The sequence below is a fragment of the Neovison vison genome, chromosome 12, assembly GCF_020171115.1.
Source record: "Neovison vison isolate M4711 chromosome 12, ASM_NN_V1, whole genome shotgun sequence".
Lineage (NCBI taxonomy): Eukaryota > Metazoa > Chordata > Mammalia > Carnivora > Mustelidae > Neogale > Neogale vison.
Window position 1 is genome coordinate 93,301,090 of NC_058102.1, and position 20,697 is coordinate 93,321,786.

Here is a 20,697-nt window from a genome sequence, read left to right on the forward strand (position 1 = left end):
CCCCAAATGACAGAGAGTGAAGTCACCACCACGCAGGTCCCAAACAAGGGTCACTGGGGAAGTGGGGGAGGTACACTCTACATAGGGGTATATGAGCAGGTACCGACAAATGCTGTGACTGTTCAAAGGGTCTCAGGGGGAAAGAAAGGCCTGGCAGTAGTGTGGCCACATTAGCCTAATGTGAGAGCAGAGAGAGGTGTGTGTGAGTGGACGATCAATAGGGAATGAGCCTGGGCCTCTCTCTTCTTCCTCCTCCCCATGGGCTGACAAAGCCTGTCCAGCTTGCCTTCTAACCATTTGTAAATACCTCAGAGCTTCCTCTGGCCTCATGGGCAGAGTGGCAGGGAGGGGGGCAGGGAGAAGGGAGTCATTTATCACTGTCGGAAGATGGGCTGCACCCAGCAGGGCAGACTCTTCCCTGCTGCTCCTGCGGCGAGAGCCACAAAGCCTGAGAAGCGGCAGAACATGTGCGTCGCGAATGATCATTCATCATCGTGGCTCTGGAAGCCCAGAGAACGGCCCCACCCCATCTGAGACTGACCTATTCGGACGTCAGTCCTGGGTTCCACTGGAACCTGGGACATGAGGACTGCTCTCTGTCCCAGCCAATGCCCATCCTGAATAATCTACAGGGTTAAAAGTCTCTGCCACGACGTCCAGGCCCTTCCCTTCTCTGCAAAGTCGGATTTCCAGATTGCTTTGGGCAATCAGAGTGTGGCCAAGATGGCCCATAATCATTAAGTTATGAAAATACAAGTTGCTGGGAGGAAATTAATACCAGGTTTAACTAGGGAAAGGCCTGCTTTCTTGTGAAGTAATTATAAAATTAAAATGTGATACTTCTCCGGGGGCTTTCAAAAGCCTTCCCGTGAGGTGTGTGGCACAGCAGTAATGTCAGGATTTGCACCAAGACGGGACTGAGAAATCCTTTGGTGCTCTAACGATGCTTGCTAGTCAAGAGACACAGGCAGGTAGGTTTCCAAAGATTGGGTTAAAAGTAATTAAAAACAAAGAGAGGGAAAAGGACAGGGTTTGAGATTTCCAATTACTGTTTAAAACTCAAGAGTCAAGCCGTTATAGAAAATGCAGGCTTTCCAAGTAAGATTAATAATGCTAAGCTAATTAGACCCACAGGCATGGCCAACATATAAATTCAGGCCCAAAAGAGGGACACTGTCCCTTTAAAAAGTGCCTGGGGATCAGTGGAAAAGCTAATGAGGAGTGTCAGTTGAGGCTGCTTTAATAGGTGGTCCTCCAGAGGATAAAGCCGGGGGTTTCTGCAACAGGGCTTCTGTGCTTGATTCGATAAATCAATTTATATTATATGCGGGTGCAGCTCTGGAGTTGGCTTCATAAAGCATTCTGTGGCATTTCTCAATCTGCTTATCCACTTCCCTGTCAGCCTGCCTGAATGTGTTGTCAGAGGGCACTGAAAAGAGCAGTAAAGAAGAAGATAGAAGCCCCATCTACAGTATTTGTAAAACCCGACCCATGCTTGGGGCTGCCTCCAGTGAGTTTCTTTCCAAAAAATGCTTGGATTATTGGTAAGAAGCCCAGTGCCATGGGGCTGTGGCTCTCATCCCCGAGCTGGATTCCAGGCTGCAGATGGAGAACAGAGTTCACCCCAAACAGAATGGGAAGGGTTGGAAGTGAAGTTGCTTTTTCAGTCAGACCCTCAGGGTCTGAAACACTCCCCCCCAAAAAGCAGAAGGAAAAGCGAGAGGCACAAAGTGCCCATGGCCGGGACCAGACCAGCAGGCGGCTGGCAGAGGATGGCTGAGGGAGGCAGACTCCTGACCGGGCAAGGGAACCGGGTCCTCTTCAGGCTTCAGGCTCGCCCGCAGGCTTGCCAAGGAGGGACCTTGGGAGATGAGCTTTTCCTACACACAGCGGCTAAGGCCTCTGAAGATCTGAAAAGTGGAGTAAAGCCCATTCCCCAGTCACCTCTGAGGCGAGCAGCAGCGGGGCCCGAAGCCACATGTGGCCACGCCGTTCCACTCACGCCCTATCTGTGTCATTTCCTTTTTTAAATCCCTTGCCATTGGGATGTTAACAGACAGCTTCTTGCATGTCCTCCCCAACCCCCAGCTTGACCCATACCCTTCCATTATCTAGGTAGCAGGGGCCATCAGCAGGACTGTCTGGGATGATGGCAAAGCTCTTTACCTCCACGCCCCCATTCGCCAGCCACAAGCCACATCTGGCGACAGAGCAATTGAGATGTGGCTAGTGTGACTTGGGAAAAATTTTTAAATTTTGTTTAATTTTCAGTAATGTAAGTTTAAATGACCACAGGGGGCTAGCGGCTGCTGTGCTGGAGAGCACTCAGAATAGAAAAAAATATTTCCTTTGCCTTAATAAAAGTATTCCTTTGCCAGAATAGAGAATGGTGGTTGACCACCACCCCCTGCTCCCAGTAGGAAAATCTCTGATTTGCTCCTAATTTTAAAGGAAATACATGAGGGGAAAATGGCCCTGATGTGTCATCAAGTTAGAATCATAAAGAGTTGGGGCGCCTGGGTGGCTCAGTGGGTTAAAGCCTCTGCCTTCGGCTCAGGTTGTGATCTCAGGGTCCTGGGATCGAGCCCCACATCCGGGTCTCTGCTCCGTGGGGAGCCTGCTTCTCTCCTCTCTCTGCCTGCCTCTCTGCCTACTTGTGATTTCTCTCTGTCGAATAAATGAATGGATTCTTTAAGAAAAAAAAAAAAAAAAGAATCATAAAGAGTTAAGACTGCAAGAAATCAGAATGAAAGGTTACCATCACTGGAATCTTGCGAATGGAATTTGTCTTTTCCAGAAGCTCTGAAAAGCAGAGCAAAGCCCATCCCCCACGAGACACAGAGGGTGGCAGCAAGGGGCCAAGGAAGCATTTTACAAATGAGAGACTAGGTGCCCAGGGTTTGCCTAAGGCCTGGAAATCTTGGCAGAGCAAGGGCCGGTACCCATGGAACCCATCTTCCAAAGCCGTCAACTCTGTACTAAGTAAGTCAGGCCGTCTCAGGTTACGGGTCCAGGCTGTCCTCTGAAATAAGACCGTCATAAATGTTAGAAAGGCTTTGCTTAAGGAAAGAATTCTGGTGTACTTTACTCATAACCAGAACCATCTGGAAGCAATCTTGCATTCACACGATGGACTTCTCTTCCTCTTTGGCCCTCGCTCTCTCTACAAATCCCATCAGGCCAGGAACAGCTGCTGAAGAATCTGGCTGGACGCCATGGGTGTAGCCAGAGCCCCCTCCCACACGAATGTCCTTCTGGGCCCCGGGCTCGCCCGCCACCCCCTGCCTCCCACGGGCCTGGACACAGCGCACGACGAACACTGAACCCACATGAGAAAGCTAAATCACCAGCAGGCCCCAGAGCCAGGACCCGGTGCCACAAAGGCAGCTGTGAGAAGCTGCTGTTTCAACTCAGTAACAGAGACACTTGCCAGCAAATTACAGCCCGAGATGGCTCAGAGGGCTGCGGGTGGGGACAGAGCTCACACTGCCCTCCGGCGAGCAGCACTTGAGAGCAGCTCCACACAAGGGACCGGGGAGGAGGGGCGCCGGCTCGCCATGAGGCAAGGCTGGGATTCCAGCCCCAGGACCCACGACACCAGGCACGGAGGGTGAGGACGGGGCCATGTCAGGGACCGACCCGGTGCCCGGGGGTACTGTGAGGAAAATGCCTTTGTAGATCAGTCTATTGGGGAAACGATCTGAGGTGGGCGAGCCACGGAACAGACCGGTTTCGTTATGAAGGTGCCGGTGACAACAACCTTCTGTCCTCTCCACATTCTGGCCTGCCAAGTTGCTCCACGGTCTCTGAGAAAACGTGAGGGTGGGAGAGAAAAGCTCCCCATGAGGAGGAAACACACTCATCCTCGATGATGAGACAAGCCCCCCCACCCCTGCCCCCTCAGGAGCTGACAGCCTCTCCCTCACCCTCCTTTCTGCCGCAGATGTGCCTCGGACAGCTGCTGTGACGCCCGGAATGAGAGCACGCCATTGTCCTCAGCACCAGGGAGACCTGGCTCTCAGGGGCTCTTGCCCAACAAGAGCACCCCCAAATCACACACAGACTCTTAGGGACAAGCATGAAGCCCCAAGGTTTAATGTGTCTGGCAATACAGGAGGTCAGACCAGGAACCAGAAAAGTTAGTGCCTCAGCGGCTCCTGAAATGCTTCATTTGTCCCCTCCTCTTCTTTAAAGGACTTTCGGCGAGACACCAATCCTGGTGGATCGGGGTCCCCCTGCTTAACTTCAGGTCACTGCTCCAAACGGAGTAATTAGGTCTAATCTTACCCTGAAGAAAAACGGACTGTTGCATTGTATCAGAAAGAGCTCTAGGAGTCACAGACCTGGGATCTAGTCCTTGCTTGAACACTTGAACACTTTCGCACTGGCAGATGCTGAGCAAACCACCGAATCCCTCAGAGTCTCCACCTGCTCAGCTGCAAAATGGGAACAAGGAGGAAGAGTCCTTCAGCCACGGGCAGTCCGGCGCAGGACGTGGTGTGCTCCTCTAAGTAACGCTGCTGGGGTTCATGTCCCAGCTCCTCCCATCCTACTAGTGACGTAGCCCTGAAACTTAGCCCCTTGGCCTCAGTTTCTGCATCTGTGAAACATATTTGGTTCACTGTTAATGATGAGGGATCATCGAAAGCTCCCGTTGCGGTGTCTGGCCCTTAGCCCCTCCCATAACTGTCAGGTAGGCCCACTTCTATCCTGATTTGTGGGGGACTCATGGGGGAGACAAACATGACCACCACAACTAGGAATTTACTACAAGGATTAAAGGGCTTTGAATTATGTGAACCCTTGATTTGTAGAAGGGTTTCAGAAAAACAAGTTCACAGGCCAAGGCTAATTCTGAAACCCAAAAACATAGAGGGACATGGCAAGGACCTGTGTCCTTGAGCGTGACACACACCAAACACTCACCCGACCACCTTCAACTAATTCCAACCACTTGGTAGTAATTTAAGGCGTTTGTGGGGAAAGAGCCGCAGACCTTCATCTCCCTTGCTATAGAACTCCTTTGCCACCTTTCTCTTCCTATAGACAACTCAGAAACAGCAAAATATGAACCCATTTTTTTTTTTTAAGTCTACAAGATAACTGCTAGATCTGAGGTTTCTCTCATGAGAGGTTCAGTTAAAAAAGGAATTCATTAAGGTGGAGGGAGGGAGTTTACAAGGGCAATGGTCTAACTTGGTTCTAAACTTCCCCACTTATTTCAAGCTCTCCTTTTTCTTAAGTGTCCTTATCAGGTCAAAAGAACAGGTAGGAAATACACAAAGATATACATAAATCTCTGCTCGGAGCCAGAGCTGGCGCCCACAGCCGCGTGGGGAACCATGCTTAAACAAGCCAGTGAACCATGTCTGACTGAAGCCATTCTCAGGCTTGGCTCTTCAGTTACTTGGTACCTTCTGTGGAGTTCCATACATTAAATACAGCTTATTTAGGGACTGCTTATTTTCCTTAGGATCATGCTAACACAGCGTATGTGTGTGTGTGTGTGTGTGTGTGTGAGAGAGAGAGAGAGAGAGAGAGAGAGAGAGAAAGAGTGTAAGAGGATGAGTGTGCACGTACAAAGTTGGGTGTAATCTAGTCCCTGAACTTATCTACATTTTAAGAATTATAAAATAGGGGTAATCTTCAGCCATTTGTCTACAAGTGTGTTGTGACTGCATAAATCTAATTGGCCTCTGGCATAGAAAGAACACACAGACAGCCTTGCCTCAAGCTTAACCTCTCTCAGATGAAAGCCAGCTCCTTACTGCCCCACCCTTCCCATGGGCCGTCCACAAGGGCCCCGCCCCCTCAACTGCCGTCAATCACACCCTTCCCTTCCTTTCCTCTGATTAATAATCCCTGGCCATTCACTGGGTGTCAGGCACCAGGGGAGGCCACCCACTCCTCCTGGGGCATTACAGGCTAGCTCAAGAGACCTGTTTGAACAGGTAATTGGAATTAATGACTTACCCTTAAAATTATCTCTGGACTAAATCATCTAGATTTTTTTTTTTAAATCATCTAGATTCTTGTCTGTTTCCTGCTTCCATCCCTCTCTTCGGCCCCAGAGACTGCAATCTTTCCCTCTTTCCTTCCTTTTTTCTTCTCTCTTTCTCTTGATTTATCTAATTAGGGGCACCCGGGTTGCTGAGTCAGTTAAGCCCCTGCCTTGGGTTCAAGTCATGATCTCCTGAGAGCATGAGCATGCCTGAGTGAGGGGAGGGGCAGAGGAAGAGCAGCAGAATCCCAGCTGAGCAGGGAGCCCCATGTGAGGCTCCATCTCAGGACCCTGAGATCACGATCTGAGCTGAAATCGAGAGTCAGATACTTAAGGGACTGAGCCACCCAGGTGCCCCTTCACATACATATTTCTATGCTGGTTTTCTTCTAGCTACCTAAGTCTGCTTTCATCATTCTCCTTCACACTCCTTAGGACTGCCTAACTAGAACATTGCTTTCATTATTCATTCTCCTCAGAAACACACTAGCACAACCCGCAGCCTCCCACAGTAAATGTATTTCTCTGAATGGCTTCCCTTATCCTCGGCTATGTTCCCTTGATACCGACTCAGTCTGATTTCCCACAGATGCTCTCTTTTTGGCCATCTTTCTCACTGTCTTGCAGATCCACTTTTTTTGTTTATGTGTTTGCAATCATGGGGATTCCTAAACTAGGACATCTTTCCTTCCATCATTCTAAACTCTGCAAACCCCAGACAAAACCCCACCACACTTTTCCAACTTGAGTAGACCTCACCTTACATTTTTCTGTGACAAGTGCTGATTTTGCTGATTCAAAACAAATGAACTTACAAAGACAACCCAGCCGGGTAAGGATAATGATTCTGGGGCACCAAAACTCCAGACCCGCAGAGGTGCAAATAGGGTGAACCCTTTCTGCAACATCCATTCATGTTTTAGAACAGGGGTAAATATTTTACGCTTTGTAGGTCATACAGTCTCTGTTCCAACTACTCAACCACCTTGTTGTAGAGTGAGGGTAGCCAAAGATCAAATGTATACAAATGAATATGGTGGGACTAAAAACAATTACAGAAAGGGGCCGTGGGTGGAATTTGGCTTTGGGGCCATATTTTGCTGACCCTGCACTAGAAGAAGAGTGGATAGTGGTGAAAATCTTCTCTTTTAGATGGTAAAGGCCAACTGGAAGTGCCTCAGATCAGCCCCTTATCTTCCCTAGGTGTGCATTCTCAGCCTAGGAGTACATTCCCAGCCCAGAAGTCACCACCACGAGAATTTGGGCTGTGACCATCTGTTAGGACTATTTTGGTCAATGAAGAAGAGGAAATGGAAACTACTTTTGTGCCGAGGCTGGAGATATGCCAAGGGGAAGAGTCCACTGTCTCAACCTCCTGCTTTCCTCCAGAACGGGAGGAGGATCAGGGCTCACTACCTCGGGGCTAACAGCAAACCTTCACCCACGCTTTCACATCCCAGGCCCCGCACACTCTCATTTAGTCCTTCCAGCAGTCTTATGATGCAGATGTACTTTATACTGTATCTATTTTTCATACAGAAGAAGCAGAGGAGGTCTGCGTCCGTGTTAGCCACTGACCCACTCCAGAGATGGATATGGTGTTGCCATAGGTGTGCTGTGGGATCCTCCTCCCTCAGCCAAGACTGTCATCTCGCTCTGAACGTGAAGAAATAATGCAGATGGGTCATTACCTCCAGTCCTGACAACAACCCCTTAAGAGCAAATACTTTCCACTTTATTCTTGGAAAATTAGGCTCCCAGGGGTTAAGCAGTTTATCCAACGTTGCCTATTTAGAAAGATCAGAGTTAGGATTCACATCCATGCTAGTCTGGCTCAATAGGCTGTTAGCCCATTTCTTGGAGCCGCTGACCTGAAAACCAACCTAAATGAGTTTTAAAAGCCTCAAAAATGCTTGCTCATCTGAAGCGAGGAATTATGTCAGCTTTGTGGGGTCTCGTGTCCCCAGGGAGGGCCTCGGAGCAGCACTGAGGCAAACCAGCCCCGTGATCTGAGGACTGGCATCCAGGCACCAACAGCAGAAGTGGACACAGCTCCTCTATTCCTTCACCACCAGCCAGGTCTCTGGCTGCACTACCTGCTCCAAATGTGTAAATGGCTTTTGACAGTGGTGATGCATCCCTCACACATACCGTGGCAGTGCCGAGGCAGAGGGAGGCGTGTTCTTACCAGCCTGTCATATTAAAGTCCCTGTAGAGCATCTTCTTTCCAAGCTCCTTTCTCTGTACTCTCCTTGGAAACTCCAAATGTGTGAACTCATTTCCCAGCAAGTGAGGCTGCATGAATGCCTAATAGCAAAAGAAAGGGGTGGGGGGACACACACATACACACACATATTTAGAAGAAAAAATAAGACTCGAAAATGTTTTGCAAATCAAGACAGTCCGTATTTCAAAAACAAGAAAACTGTTCTATTTTAAAGGAAAGAAATAGATTTACAAAGCTACAGTTATCAGCAAATAAAAATCACCAAATGAATTTGCAAAGGGGTATAACTATTTCACTACATGTGACAAATTAATTATAATCAGAGACACGGATCACTAAAGTCAAAAGGAAAAGAAACTGAGTTTCTCCAGAAGTTCACTTTTTAATTCAAATCCAAGATTGTTTCACTTTCCTGAATGGCATGTTGACGCAGCAAGAAAGCTCACCCTGACTCTCCTCCTTGGCTCTCTCTGCTCTGCTACTCACACTCTTGGTGATCATGGCCTTGCCTTTGAAACCTGCATGTGAATCTCCACATGAACACAATGGCCCAAGAGAGCAGGTTGGGGCTGGATACACCAGACGGGAACTTTCTGTTGGACTCCTTCCATTTTGCTCTGCAGTAATTTGATCATGTAATTGGAAGACTATTGCACAGCAGATGGCTTCTTCCCCTCCCCCAAATCTCTGTTCACACTACAAAGTCTTCAGCAAACAGCCACTTAGGGAATTGCTTTGAAACAACAAACAGTCTCATTGTCACGTTCGACATTCAAATCCAGCTCTCCAGCTCTCCGAGAGATGAAATGCTCAAGTATTAACTTTCCAGCTAGAAGGCCACACACCATAAGCAAACTTGCATTGAAGCTTCCCCACACCACGCTATACGCTTGCTTATTAGCAGTGTAGTGGAATGGATCCTTTCTCTTCCTCCCTTCCTCCCTCCCTCTCCCCACCGCCGCCCTTCTCTCACAGTCTTGTAGAGAAGAGTGGGCAGAGCAAATCATGACCTAGCACTGTAGGCAAGCAAGGGATCCCTGCCACAGGACAGATGGCCATGTCCTCAGTTTACTGGCAATAGGCATCTCCCACAGCCTCTTTCCCAAGACCTGACACAGGCAGATCTCCTAAAGATTCTCATGGCAGTCTGGAAGTTCAGCTGGATGTTGGTCATTCCAGGCTAAGCCTATCAGGAATCAAAGGCAACAAGCTGAATTGTCACTGGGTTGGCTAGAGTGGGCCAGATAATGGAATTCTGAGCAGGCATGGAGACATGGCAGAACAGTACTGACAAGAGGAAGGGTCTTTACTGTCTGCTGTAGCCCCCAAAGTTCCGGGGTCTGGCAGGAATTCTACACCATCTCTGAGGGGCTCTACATCAACCTCTGCTGGGAATGAGGGTTGGGCTGCTGGTGAATATCAAGAACACTTAAACACTGAATTTGACAGAGAGGTTCCTTGGGAAGGAAGGAAAGGAGGAAGAAAGGGAAGGAGGGAGGGAGGGAGGAAACTAATACTTCACAGGGCATGTCAGTGGTGTGGGCTTTGGGGGACACAGACTTGGGTTAGAATCCAAGTTCTGCATTTAATAGTTATTATTAGTAGTTGGTGATTAAGCTTCTGGAGCCTCAGTTTCTTACTCTCTCCTAAATTAACTTTGTATTTATCTCACACATTTAATAATTAAATGAATGCACTTACCACAGTCATCTCTTCTCATAAAAAAAAAAAAAAAAGACTATATCGTTCTCACGGTGCCTGAGCCCTATTACATCCTAACTATGACACGTGCTTTGTGAGCTCTCATGTTACACTGCCAACAGCCTTTCAGGGTGGACTGGCTACAGAACCTGCGGGTCCCAATGTGAAATGAAAATATGGAGTTTCTGTTCAAGATTAAAGATTTCTAGACAGCAAGGGCAGACCACTAAATCGTGTGCAAGGCCCTGTGCAGACGCACGAGTCACACGCCCAGGAAGCCAGCTGTCTGGACTAAAGGAGCAGAGGCATAAACCATCAATGAATGGCAGTATCTACTATGCACACTTTGTCATCCCCTAGAACGGTGGGACCCCATCAGCACGACATTCTTCTCCCCACCCCCCCACCAAGTTGCTCGAACACTGACTTAGGGGCTACCAATACCAGCCACTCGGTACACCTGTTACTACATCAACAACCCTACAAATCATGTGCCACAGACTCAAGTGACAGATGGGGAATGAAGACCCAGAGAACTTGAGACACATTGCCCAAGGTGATCAGTCAGGGCTGGGTGGTTTTTAACACCATGTCCGTAACACCCATTCCAACCCTTCAACCTGCACATGCATTTACAAAAAACAAAAAGTGGGAAAAAGCCTGTGGCCCTGTTACTCCTGGACCATGCAAAGTCTGAATCGTCAATGGGTACCTGTGAGGATCCAGTTAACAAAAAATTACAGATTGCACACAGCTTGGCTGTAAGGATGCTCCTGAAGTAGCCAGAAGAAATCCTTTAATAATACTGTGATGAAATAAATGAGTAAAAATCCATACAAAGGAATTCTGTGGTATCATTTATTTTGACAATATAGAGAATACATAATGACACGGAAAGAGTAGATGTATTTGCAGAAAGCGGGTTATCGAACAATGTATGTCAGTGAGAGAGAGAGAGTGTGTGTGTGTGTGTGTGTACATGACCTTATGTAAGTGGAATCATATGTACACAGATCCATATAAGACACAGACGTACATACAAGTGAACGCGCGTATAGCAATACAGGTAAATGCCACACATGTATATTATTAACAAGCAGGTTAGGATCCAAAGGCCTTTTCTAAGTACATTTCTTCACAGACTCAAGTGACCAAAAGGGGTCAGTGTGCAGCATCCCAGTATTTGGCCCCCTTACCAGGAGGCTGAGTGGCCCTTTGATGGTGCTGGAACCGGGTACTCTCACACCCTTTCTGCTAGTACACATTGGCCTGGGCAGTGGTAAGGGGAAGACCTGCTGAGGCAGACGCCTGCAAAGCAGCTGCGAAGTCCTAAGCAGCCCACTCTCTGCACGGGCCACCTCACCTCTCCCTGCGAGGATGAGCCAGCTAGGATATACCTAGGACATGTATTTACTATTTTTAAAATTCACCATCCATATCCTAATCGTGGGCTCCTTCTTACCAGCAATTTCAATACTCACTATCATTGGTATTTGTCAGACCTGACGGGAGTTACGGGTGTTAAGGAAAAAACAACTCAAGAAGTAAGTAGAGCAAATAGGTGATTGATTCACGAAAAATGAGATGCTATAGTACAATGGTGCACACCCCTGTAGGTTTTCAGAGGAAAACATACTTCTGCGCCTTTGGGTGTATCTTTTTCTGTGGTGCTCATGGGAGTTTTTGTACTTCGTCTTAGGTGGGCTGTTATGTTGAAATACCACAGACTGGGTGTTTGAACACTCTGTCTCCCAGCTCTGGAGGACGGGAAGTCCAAGATCAAGGTGCCAGCAGATTCGCTGCGAGGCTGGCAGACCCAACTCACTGTGCCTCATGCCAGCTTTCCTCGGTCTCTCTCGGGACAGACACGGAGATCCCTGGAGTCTCTTCTTCTCAGGACATTTATCCTCTCTGATGAAGGTCCTACTCTTACGATCTCATTTAATCTTAATTCCCTCTGTAAACGTCCTATCTTCAAATTTAGCACTCCGGGGGGTAGGCCTTCAACATAAATTTTTTGGGGACAGCAGCTTAAACAGTCCATCACATGGTCCTCTATGAGCACATCTGTATAAGCACATACTCTCCGTCATCTAAATGTAAAATGTTATCTGACAGCTTTCTTTTTAACTTACCTGTATTTATAACCATTTCTACTATTGAATATGATTAATGAAAACCCTAAAAATCATTAATTTTTTATTTTTACTTATTTTTAATAAAGTTTTTGTTTAAATTCCAGTATTGTTAACTTACAGTGTTATTTAGTTTTGCCTGAAATACAATACAGTGATCCAAAAGTTCCACACATTACCCAGGACTCATGGTAAGTGCACTTTTTTTTTTTTTAAGATTTTATTTATTTATTTAACAGACAGAGATCACAGGTAGGCAGAGAGGCAGGCAGAGAGAGAAAGGGAAGCAGGCTCCCCGCTGAGCAGAGAGCCCGATGCGGAGCTCGATCCCAGGACCCTGAGATCATGACCTGAGCCAAAGGCAGAGGCTTAACCCACTGAGCCACCCAGGTGCCCCGATAAGTGCACTTCTTAACCCCCTACCCACTTCCCCTCTGGTAACCATCAGTTTATTCTCTATAGTGAGGTGTCTGTTTCTTAGTTTCTCTTTTTCCTTTGCTCATTTGTTTAAATTCTTAGCATAATACTTTCTAAGTATTCATCCATGTCACTGAAAATGGCAAGATTTCATTCTTTTTTATGACTCAATAATATTCATGTGTGTATGTGTATCACATTTTCTTTATCCATTCATCTATCCATGGACACTTGGGCTGCTTCCATAACTTGACTATTATAAATAATGCTCCTACAAACAGAGGTGCATGTATTCCTCTAAATTAGTGTTCTTGTATTCTTTGGATAAATACCCAGTAGTGAAATTACTGGATCATAGGGTTTTTCTATTTTTAACTTTTTGAGAAGCCTCCATATTATTTTCCATAGTAGCTGCACAGTCAGCATTCCCACCAACAGTGGAAGAGAGTTGCTTTTACTCTACATCCTCGCCAACACTTGTTGTTCCTTGTGTTGTTGATTTTAGCCATTCTGACAGGTGTGAGATGACATCTCATTGTAGTTTTGACTTGTACTTCCCTGATGATGAGTGATGTTGAGCATCTTTTCATTTGTCTGTTGGTGATCTGTATGTCTTCTCTGGGGAAAATGTATATTAATGTCTTCTGCCCATTTTAAAATTAGATTATTTGTTTTTTGGGTGCTGAGTTGTGGAAGTTCTTTATATATTTTGAATACTAATCCTTTATTGGATACGCCATTTGCAAATATCTTCTCCCATTCTGTACTGTGCCTTTTTATTGACTGTTTCCTTCACTGTGCAGCTTTTTATTTTGATGTAATCCCAATATGAGAACCCCATTTTTAAAGTAAATTTTAGAAAGTCACTGAGAGGAGCTTCACTGCCCCTTGTTATTCCAATAATTTGAGGGAAAGCTAACGTCACTGGGATGGACCTACCACCAGGCCTGAATTCAGGGGGTGCCAAAGCCCACTGCTTCTCAACAGCCCAGCACATAGACATTCCATTCTCAGAAGCAGAGTGGACCACAACTAGGCAACTCAGAAACAACTTCTCAGAGGCTACGCAGCATTCAAGCAACACAACTTGTTAGTGTTACTTGGCTAGAGCGGGCCTGTCCCACCAGAAGCATCACTCTTGCCAGGGTTCTGGAATCTTGAGCCTCAAAAGTGATTTTACTTTGAATTCAATACAAGCAACATACCCAAAGTCTAAAGGCTGTAAAATGTGGGTGTAAGAACTTACTAGGTTCCTCTCAGCAATAAAGTCCAATGGTATCTTGACTCCAAACTTTTAAGACTTTTGGATGATTTTAGAATGTTTTGCTCGACGGCTCCTATCTGGGCAGTTCATAAACAGGTATACAAGACTACTGTCCTTTCCCAAGGCACCTTTCATAGGGATGCTGGCCTATGAAAATTGTGGGCCTTAACGGGATAAAAATCTAAGACAGGGGAGCATGAACACATTAAGATCCCTACAAAATAAAAATTCTGGACACTCTCCTTGTTTTTCTCACATGCTGGATATATTTTAGCTCATTCTCTATAATAACAATATTTGGGCATATGTATGTTAGAACATCTGCAGTATGATGAAAATAATACCAGCCACACTTAAGTATGCTCATTATTTTCAAACCTTAGCTACAAACCAGGGCCTAGCATAGCACCTAACACAGTAAAGACTCCAAGTAAGCATCTGCTGGGAGAACAAATACGAGACACTCTGACCTGCTTTACACAATTACATTTGGTAATTAAACTTTGTAAAATAATACAGAATAGCTTTCAATTTTTTGGAAAACTTAAAACTCAGGTCCATGGCACATAAAAACAATCTTGGACACATAACTGTATTCTGGACTTAGTTAACTTTTTAGAATTTGATAGATACCTTCCTATAAAACCACATGTGTGTGGGTGCAGTTACACCATTTAAAACCTCATGGTATTTCACATTCCTAAGAATATCCAAACAATGTCATGTCTCTTCTCTACTTAATAAGCTTGCTAACTAGAAACCCAGAGACATATTTTATACTAAAATCCAGTTTAAAGTGTGCTGGCCTGTTTCATGTTAAAAAAAAAAAAAAAGGATCACTCTTTGTATCTCCATTTTTATCCTAAACTTTGAGACTCTCCCACAAGAAAGCATAACAGAATGTTCCTAACTGAGGGGTGGGAGTGGAGGTACACTGAAGGTCATGTGTTGCCACAAATGACCCCTGGAAAGAAAGCTTAACTACTGCCCCTACCAAACCAAAGACAGGCTGCCAGGAGACCTTTAGGGAGTCTGGAGAGTGCAGGTTTGCTAGAAAGAGGGTAGGACCTATCCTTGCCACTTAGTGTCTGTACAGCTGATGATGATAAACTTCCAGACATGGTTATGTTTGTCCAGGGACAAGACGGTCAGCTCATCTAGGGAAACGATGCTAGAGTAACCTGCTGTGCCAAGAGGCAGCAAGACACCAGAGATGGGGAAGGAGGATCAAATGCCTTCTGGCTGCTTTGCTCTCTACTTCTGGGCAGAAACTAGCTGCAAGGGGACAGAAGTAAGTACTTACTGTGAACAAACACAACCACCCCATACCAGTGAGAATCCGAGTTACAAAGGGATTCAGGAGGGGACAAGCCTGAAAAAGAGATGCCTTCCAGAACCTTCTAGGAAGCCTCTCATTAGAGCAAAGTAGATGAGAAATCTGAACCCAGGTCTGTCTCACTCTGGAACACATGGATCTGAGCTCCACCTTCCCAGACCACTGGAGAGCTTTGTACACCTTGGCAAGGCAGGATGGACACAGGGAGGGAAGCGGGACCCAGAAGTAGAGAATGATATGTATGGAATGGTGACAGGAGGAGGCAGAGCACCAGGCTTCCTGCAGACACTGAGATGGTGGGTCCTGAGGCGACTCAAAATTGCGTACTGGGAAACACAAAATGCTTACTCCTTTTAATAAAAGTACCTTCTGCTGCTTTGTGGTCATCTTGCCAGTGAGTAGTGCCAGCTAGCAAGAGGATTATCCAAGGTTTGGGGGTACCCAGCCAAAGGAATGCATGTGACTAACACATGAACTCCCCCATGTGCCAGGTATCGGGGGCTAGGGATTCAAAGAATAACAACAAAAGAGATCCCTTTATTCAGAGCTCTTGCATGAGTTGGGGAGACTGAAGAAGGCTCTTGGGTGGAATGGAGATATTCCTGGGGCTAAGGGATAAAGAGTGGGGCACTCACTGGATGGGTCAGAAAGAATCTGAAAAGTATCTGAAAAGCTGGTCACCGAAGGTGTCTGGGGCCAGAGTAGCAAGGGGAGAGGTGAGGAAGTGCGAAGCAGCATGGTGAATGGAGGGGCTTTTGAAGGTGCTTTTAGGAAAGAACAGAGATGAGGCAGAAGGGTGCCTATCTTGGGGACCCATCTAGCTGCTTCTCCATGGGCTCCCGCGGAGCCCCGAAGAAGGTCCCTCCCACAAAGAGTAATAACCAGTTCGATAAAGTGGTAGTATTTTTTGTAAAAAAAAAAAAACTTTTTGAGCAGGAATAATATATACACAGTAAAGTTACTATATCGTATGAGTATGGGCCCACATATTTTGACAAATTGGCCATGCTCATGTAATTGGGATCTAGATCAAGAAACAACATGTTAGCAGCACCTGGGGTCAGGACCCCATCCAACCATTGCTCTCCCTAGCACCATCCCAACCTCTGGGTTGGGTCCTCTTTTTTGTGTACTTTCTATGGAATCCTATAAGCTGCCCCCGGTGCTGGGTGTTAAGTCTGTGTGATTCATCCACACTGTTGCATGTAATTAAAACGTGTTCATTCTCAGTACTGCGTGGCATTCCAGGCCATGACTCTGGCTGACAAGTGTCTTATGCATTCTGCTTTCCAGGGACATGTGGATAGTTTCCAGTCTGTGCTGCTACAACCCATGCTGCCGTGCACATTCTAGTTTGGTGAACATTTGTGTACCCTCTGGTTAGGTGCCTACCTTGGATTAGAACTGCTGAGCCAAACCCTTTTTCAAAGTAGTTGTTCCAATTTCTACTCCCATTGGCAAGGTATGGAAGGTAAAAACACTCATGTGTTCAACGAGAGGGCAGATTTCATAGCAGGAAATAGTTGGCGAAGTCCTCTTACTAGAGAACTTTTATAGGAACTAATTTGTTAAATGTTCGGACCTCTCAGTATTTGAATGGAATTTGCCAAAATGAGGATTTTCAATGTTTAACACAAATCTTAAGACCAAAAAAACCCAAAACAAATACAAAACAGAACAAAACCCACCCCTGAGTAATCTCTCTTCTTTCTTGCCCATAGAAAGGGAAAAACCTTGTCAGATTTTATGACGGAAAGACTGGAAGCCTTACATTTCAGGGTGATTTACCATGATAGAAAGTCTAAGGTCACGAATGCAATGAAATTAATAACATCAGCCAAGCCACTGATGGTCACACTACCAGTCAAATGAGACGGCGATCCCAGAGCCAAGGCTGGCTGCCTGATTTACAGTGCAGAGATAGAATATTTTGGTTTGGGTTAAACAAAAATGAAGGGAAAATGTTAATGGCTGAGATCTAAATATGTATGCGTTGGAGTCTTTCATAAAGATTCTCTGTCTTAATTTGTCCTTAAAAATCCCAAAGTAACAAGAACCAAGCTTATGTATATATGCCATTATGAAACTGAATATTGATAAAATTCTGTCTGGCTACATGGATGTCAAGAAAGATTCACATTTAAATTTCTACATGGGACTGTACTGATCAACCAGAGAAAAGCATGCCCCTAAAATAACTCTAAAATTGTAAAATTTATAGCTTACGCTAAAGGAGCCACATGGAAACTGGTATGCAAATGGATATATTAAACAAAATTGCCTAGATTTGTCAACTCTGCAACAGTTTAATGTATAGAATAAGGGGTAAAAAGTATTCATTTACATAAAACATATAAAGTTTCCATATTCATATGCTTAATGCTTTTTTCCTCCCAAGTAAAAATCTGGGAAAGGAATTCATTGGAAGACAGAACAACTCATGTCAGCAAAAAGAATGTGCCTGCATATCTTCAATCCCTCTGCATACGCAAATGGAATTTATAAATTTTATAAAAGGCCACAGAAGTAGTCCCGAAGGCAGGACGGCCATACAAAAGTTGTCATACACAGTTAGACATGAAGCGAAGAGATTTTATTTTGTCTCTGATCTAGGCACTGTTGTAAGCACACTATAAATATTAACTCATTAGTCATCATCCCGTCATGGGAGGAGCCCGTAATTACCGGATTTCACAGATGAAGCAACTGGAGAAGAGAAAACTGTATATACAGCTAACATCTGTCTTGGTAAACCTCCGTGAATGCTGTCTACCTCTTTCAGAACGTATTTAACTTTAACATTTTTAAACGATGCACTACACGATCTTACTTCTTTACACTCAGATCAATTTTTAAGGGACCCTATGGACAGATGGACAGATGGCTCTGGCTTTATGTGCCCCATTTTTCCTTCACAATGTTGCAAGGGACAGGGGTTTCAGTGAGTCTAAAGATTCTATGAGTGTAGCAACTGTGCAGAAAGACTGAGCTTTTTAAAAGAATAAAAGTAGTTAGGGATACATTCTCGTGGTTACTTTGTTTAGCTGTGCGGAATTCATTTTCTTAGGTCTGCTCAGAGTGTTTAGAATACCTCAACACCAAGCCTCTGACTCCTCCTGACCTGGAATTACACAAAACATCCATTTATATTCGTTTTCAAAATCAAGGCTCTGGGGGTACCTGGGTGGCTCAGTCGGTTGGACATCTGCCTTCGGCTCAGGTCATGATCCTGGGGTCCTGGGATTGAGCCCTGCATTGGGCTCCCTGCTCAGCAGGAAGTCTGCTTCCCTCTACCCCTTCTCCTGCTTGTGTTCTCCCTCTCTCTTGAATAAATAAATAAAATCTTAAAAAACAAAAACAAAAACCAAGGCTCTGTTAGTGGTGAGGTTCACCTACAGGGGCTAATGTCTCTCAGAGTCTTTCGAGAAGCCAAGCAGCACCCCCAGGCTGCCAAGAAGAAGCTCTGTCTCAAAAAGTCTGGGTGGTGCCATTTCTATGCTTTAGAACTCACCTGACTTCTCTGTGCACCTGTGTCATCAGTCAAACCTACAGTACATATGAAAAATGGGGCGCCTCTGTGGCTCAGTGGGTTAAGCCTCTGCCTTCAGCTCAGGTCATGTTCTCAGGGTCCTGGGATCAAGACCGGCATCGGGCTTTCTGCTCAGCAGGGAGCCTGCTTCCCCTTCTCTTTCTGCCTGCCTCTCTGCCTACTTGTGAACTCTCTCTCCCTCTGTCAAATAAATAAATATTAAAAAAAAGAAAGAATGAAAGAAAGAGAAAGGCCAGCCATTTTTTAACTGCCGTATTTCAATTAGAAATTCTGAAACTCACAGGCAGTTTTGCGAGAAAGGTTTAAAGGGGGAAAAAAAGAGAGAGGATTGGAGCAGATTTTTCCATGACTCAGTCATCAAGCGAAGCACAGTGATGGTGAAGTTGCCGCCCTATGACTAAAGGCCTCCCGGGCTCAACCTGCTCTCGAGACTAAATGGTATGGTGGGGTGCTGGGTCAGTCACTTTTATACACAAGCACACTTGACCCTCCCCCACATTCCAGTATCCTGTTTTAAAAAGCAGGTTAAGGAATATACTTTTGGGAGATCACTCTTGAGCATGAAAAATCCCAAAAAGCCAAGAGGAGCAACACCGTCCACCTTGAAAGCTTTCCAAACCCAACACCAGGGAAACGGCACGCAAACGATCGAACTTGGCAGAAAAGGCTGGGGGTAGTTCCAAGGACACCGCAAGAAATCACCTCGGATAATGTTGCACTTGTACGTATCCAATGTGTATTTGAAACCCACTTTCATCTCTTCTGTACATTGCCCTTGATGAAAAACAGCTGCAGACTTGGATTATCTACAAGGACAGAAGTGCATTATTTGAAGGTTTGATGATACCAGCACATCTTAATGTAATCAAATCAGAGTTTATAAATATGTCTAGGCAGAATGGAGGGGAAGCCATCACTCTCACACCTCGGGGCTCCAGAGATCCCCCTAAGGGAGATCCATCTCTGGCTGTCACCTGAAGCAGAGGTGGGGCTGGGTTTCTGCAGGCCGCAGCATCAAAGCAGTAAATTCCGCCGAGACACAACCGTGACCAGACTGCCTTCCCTCCTGTGCCCTGACTCCATCCAAACATTCCATTTAGCTTGGTGGACCTCCTTAAATATTTTACTTCAATCATCCTAGAAACACTAAAAAAAAAAAAGGCACAGCCAAAGAAGAGCGAGGCTTACTCGTGACAGTAGGACAGCGGCTTTCCCTGGCTGCTGGGGTAGAAGTTCACAGCCCCTGACCCCTTCGCCACACACCTGCCACATTCCGTGTGAACACGTCAAACCCTCAAGCCCGCTTGATTAATCACCCTGCCCAAGAATCTACGGAACAAAATTCACATCACGGGAGAGCCGTACGAAGGGCCCTCCCGAGGTCAGGACGCAAGACCGAACACAACTAACATGCCTGCCTCATCCATCATCCTGTAATCTGCTTCCAGTGCTGGAATCCCCAAACGTCCAGCCTGTGCATACCAAGAACATTCCTCTTCGATGTGGATCAAAACGGCTCACGTACAAGGAGCTCTGAATCTTCGCCGCCTCCAAGAAAACCATTAACCATTTCTACACATCGAACTGCAGACACATGCTCAAGTCCAGTCTCCAGGGACCCAGAAGCTTTAATGATTTTATCATAAATGTGTCCTCACACATCATCAAAAGAAAATCTAATTTGACCTGAGAATAAAGAGTACATTGTTAACTTTCCAGGGATGTACTAACTCGTTTAGATCACGTAAAGAATACTATAATCCCCATTACACTAAAGTGTTTCATAATTAGTTCAAGGGAACTGATCTTCCAAGAAAAAAATGAACTGGTAGGATTAGATGCACTTAAAAGGATTACGATATATACTGTGCTTTATATTACCATGGGATTACTTTTCATTTTGATTTCAGAACCTACAGTGAATATTTCAAGGGAGGTGTCCTTCAGAGACATCCTGTGATCATATAGCCGAGTCTGGGCTGGGCTGAGAGAACTTATCACACTACTGTTTTCTTCTCATAACTGATATTATTTTTATTTTTTTTAAAGATTTTATTTATTTATTT

At 45.6% G+C, this 20,697-nt stretch overlaps 1 protein-coding gene across 1 annotated transcript in view; it reads right to left on the bottom strand.

The window, feature by feature from the left end:
- Positions 1-20,697, bottom strand: part of PPM1H (protein phosphatase, Mg2+/Mn2+ dependent 1H) — a 257,080-nt gene that overhangs the window by 60,694 nt on the left and 175,689 nt on the right. Inside the window, exon 6 of the mRNA XM_044228930.1 lies at positions 8,190-8,308. Coding sequence (XP_044084865.1) covers positions 8,190-8,308 — 119 coding nt within the window. The remainder of the gene's footprint in view (positions 1-8,189; positions 8,309-20,697) is intronic.